At 45.8% G+C, this 2,500-nt stretch overlaps 1 protein-coding gene across 1 annotated transcript in view; it reads left to right on the forward strand.

Annotated features, from left to right (window-relative positions):
- Window positions 1-2,500, forward strand: part of LOC122242179 (putative neural-cadherin 2) — a 195,493-nt gene that overhangs the window by 150,659 nt on the left and 42,334 nt on the right. Inside the window, exons 14-15 of the mRNA XM_086551258.1 lie at window positions 428-596; window positions 1,044-1,577. Of these exons, the coding sequence (XP_086407384.1) occupies window positions 428-596; window positions 1,044-1,577 (703 nt within the window). The remainder of the gene's footprint in view (window positions 1-427; window positions 597-1,043; window positions 1,578-2,500) is intronic.

The raw sequence follows: 2,500 nt of genomic DNA on the forward strand, positions 1-2,500 counted from the left end.
TTAAATCTAGTTTTTGGACCCGGAGCACCCTAGGAATATACGAGTTGCAGGCTAGCGCAAGGGGCCGAATGGGGGAAAAATCGAACTCATTATCTTATTAACCTGTCGCTTATGTCCAGACACTCAGATGCGCAAATCCTCTCGCCCTTTTAGCAGTATATTCAGATATCCTAGAGGTCTTAGCATGATTAAGATGAAATGACTTCTTTTTTTCTGAAATTCGGGCCCTTTTTCCCCCTGACAGATACGAGCTGCAAATTAGAGAATAATTATTTTCAATTAATCAATTATGTAACAATCAAAAGGCGCAATCAGCTTGTTAGCATGGAAGTATCTCTCTTGAGTCGATGATATCGAAACATACGTACGTAATCATTTCGTATAACAATCTGATGTGGCATTCCCCCCCCTCCCCCCCACCGTACAGATACGAGCTACAGTTCAGCGTGAGCGACCGCGTGTGGGCGCAGACGGGCGTGCGGGCCAACGTGACAGTGGACGTCCGCCTGCTGATCCCCGACGCCCTCGCGCACGCCGCCTCCGTCACCCTGGCGCCCGCCACGCCCGCGGACCTCACCAGGGGATGGACTCCCGGGGTGAGACACTGACTGACTAAGACCTAATACATTAAGCCATATTGTTTTTTTTTTTGTTTTTTTTTGAGGTGGTAGTTCTTGTAGTTCTTATTATTTTGTTGTTTTGTTTTTCTTACTGTTACTGTTGTAGTGTTAAATGTCTTTTTTGTTCTTATTGACATTATCATCGTTTATATTGTTCTTGTTGTTATCTTTGCTGTTTTTGTTGTCCAGGTAATTATCATATTTATTATTAGCATAATTACGGAATGGACGCCTGAGGTGACAGCGTTCTTGATTTTCCGCCCGTGATCCAAAGGTGTCTAAATAGGAAGGGGAATGAATCATTTCACGTGATATGTGTTGATATTGAATTTATCAAATATATTCACCATGTGGAAGGAGATGTCATTGTTCCTTTCACTGCTGTCAACGCCCCTCACAATCCTTCTTTCGCCCCCTATGCAGAAGGGCGGGGGCGGCCTAGGCAGGTTGGTGGCGGCGGTGCAGAGAGCCGTGGGCGGAGACGACTTCACCGTTGAGGTCGTGAGTGTGTACGGCCGGCACGAAGAGACGACAGCGCCCGACCCCGTCCCTCGTCCCCCGCTGCACACTCCCTCTCAACACCAACCCCCTCGTACGACCCCTCCAGGACCCCACCGTAATCCAGACAATCAACCCCAGAAGCAACAACCTTCCGACGCCGACTCAGAACCTCACGCCCCTCGTCGACCTCCCCCACACCCGCATTACGATCCGCACAACCAAGCTCAGCCTCTCCGCCATCCAACTGTCAACCGAACCTCGAAGGCAGAAGCAACCCACACGTCCTCGCAGCCCGAAAGTCTGTATTCCCACAACGTCTTCCCGCCCACGCTTCGCACGCCCGCCATCGCCCGTCTTGCGCCCTCGACTTGCGTGTGGGTGAGCGTGAAGGAGGATGCCGCTCGCTTCATGGACCCGGTTAAGCTGGGGGGGCTCCTGGCGCTGCACTCGGGACAGGTTAGTATTAGTCTTGTCAAAAGTATATGCAATTTATATGTGCATCATTCCTTGTCTACAATAGTCACAACAAACAATCTTCAGTTAATCGAACACGTGAAGCACACATTTGCATGTTACTATGAAAGCAGTCTACTGTAATAAGCGTCAAATAGATTGTTCCAATTTCTACATCATCATTGGGAGGATATTCCCATGATTGGCTGTGAAACCATAGGAAGGATACGGACAGACAACAGGATACCCTATTACACTTCTCCCATTGCGACACGAATCAACACTAATCACTGCTTCGCAAAGTTCAAAGTTTGAAATTGATGAGTTAGTAAACATTATGATGGAGGTACAATTTACTCTCGAGCAGAACTTGTACAGATGATTTACGTCTACTGAAGCTTCAATTAAGCATTTTCAATCTAGTTTTCGCAAAGTCTAACAACAAAATAAGAAAAAGCTCTGAAAATAAATAAAAAAAAATCCTACGCAAACAACACAGGTCTCATTTCTAGGAATATAGAGTATGAGTGGGAGTTGACATTATCTAGTAAACGTATTGACATTGACTTTATCCATGAGGCTGCATACGAAAGTACCATAGTAGTAATATGGATTAAAATAGCAAAAATATATAACCTCTGTCGCCAAGCATTGGGACCTACAACTGATCATCCCATGGAATGATCGGCTAGCCTGGATTCTGCGCAATGTTTGTGTTTAATTATAGACTTTGAGGCTATTTTGAGACTACGTAATACTTCTAAATGTCAAAGCGTTGTCCTATATCTAAAAGAGTCTGAGGACGCTATAAAACGGCTGTAGTAGCATAGAGAAAGGGTCACACCAGGATCTGTTACACCTGATACCTAAAGCCAGAATCAATGTAAATAGAAGAGCAAAGACAGAGAGTTTCAACCTAAAGGGCA

The sequence above is a fragment of the Penaeus japonicus genome, unplaced genomic scaffold (assembly GCF_977035675.1).
Source record: "Penaeus japonicus unplaced genomic scaffold, GWHDUDI00000001_assembly GWHDUDI00000025, whole genome shotgun sequence".
In the NCBI taxonomy this organism is placed as follows: Eukaryota; Metazoa; Arthropoda; class Malacostraca; order Decapoda; family Penaeidae; genus Penaeus; species Penaeus japonicus.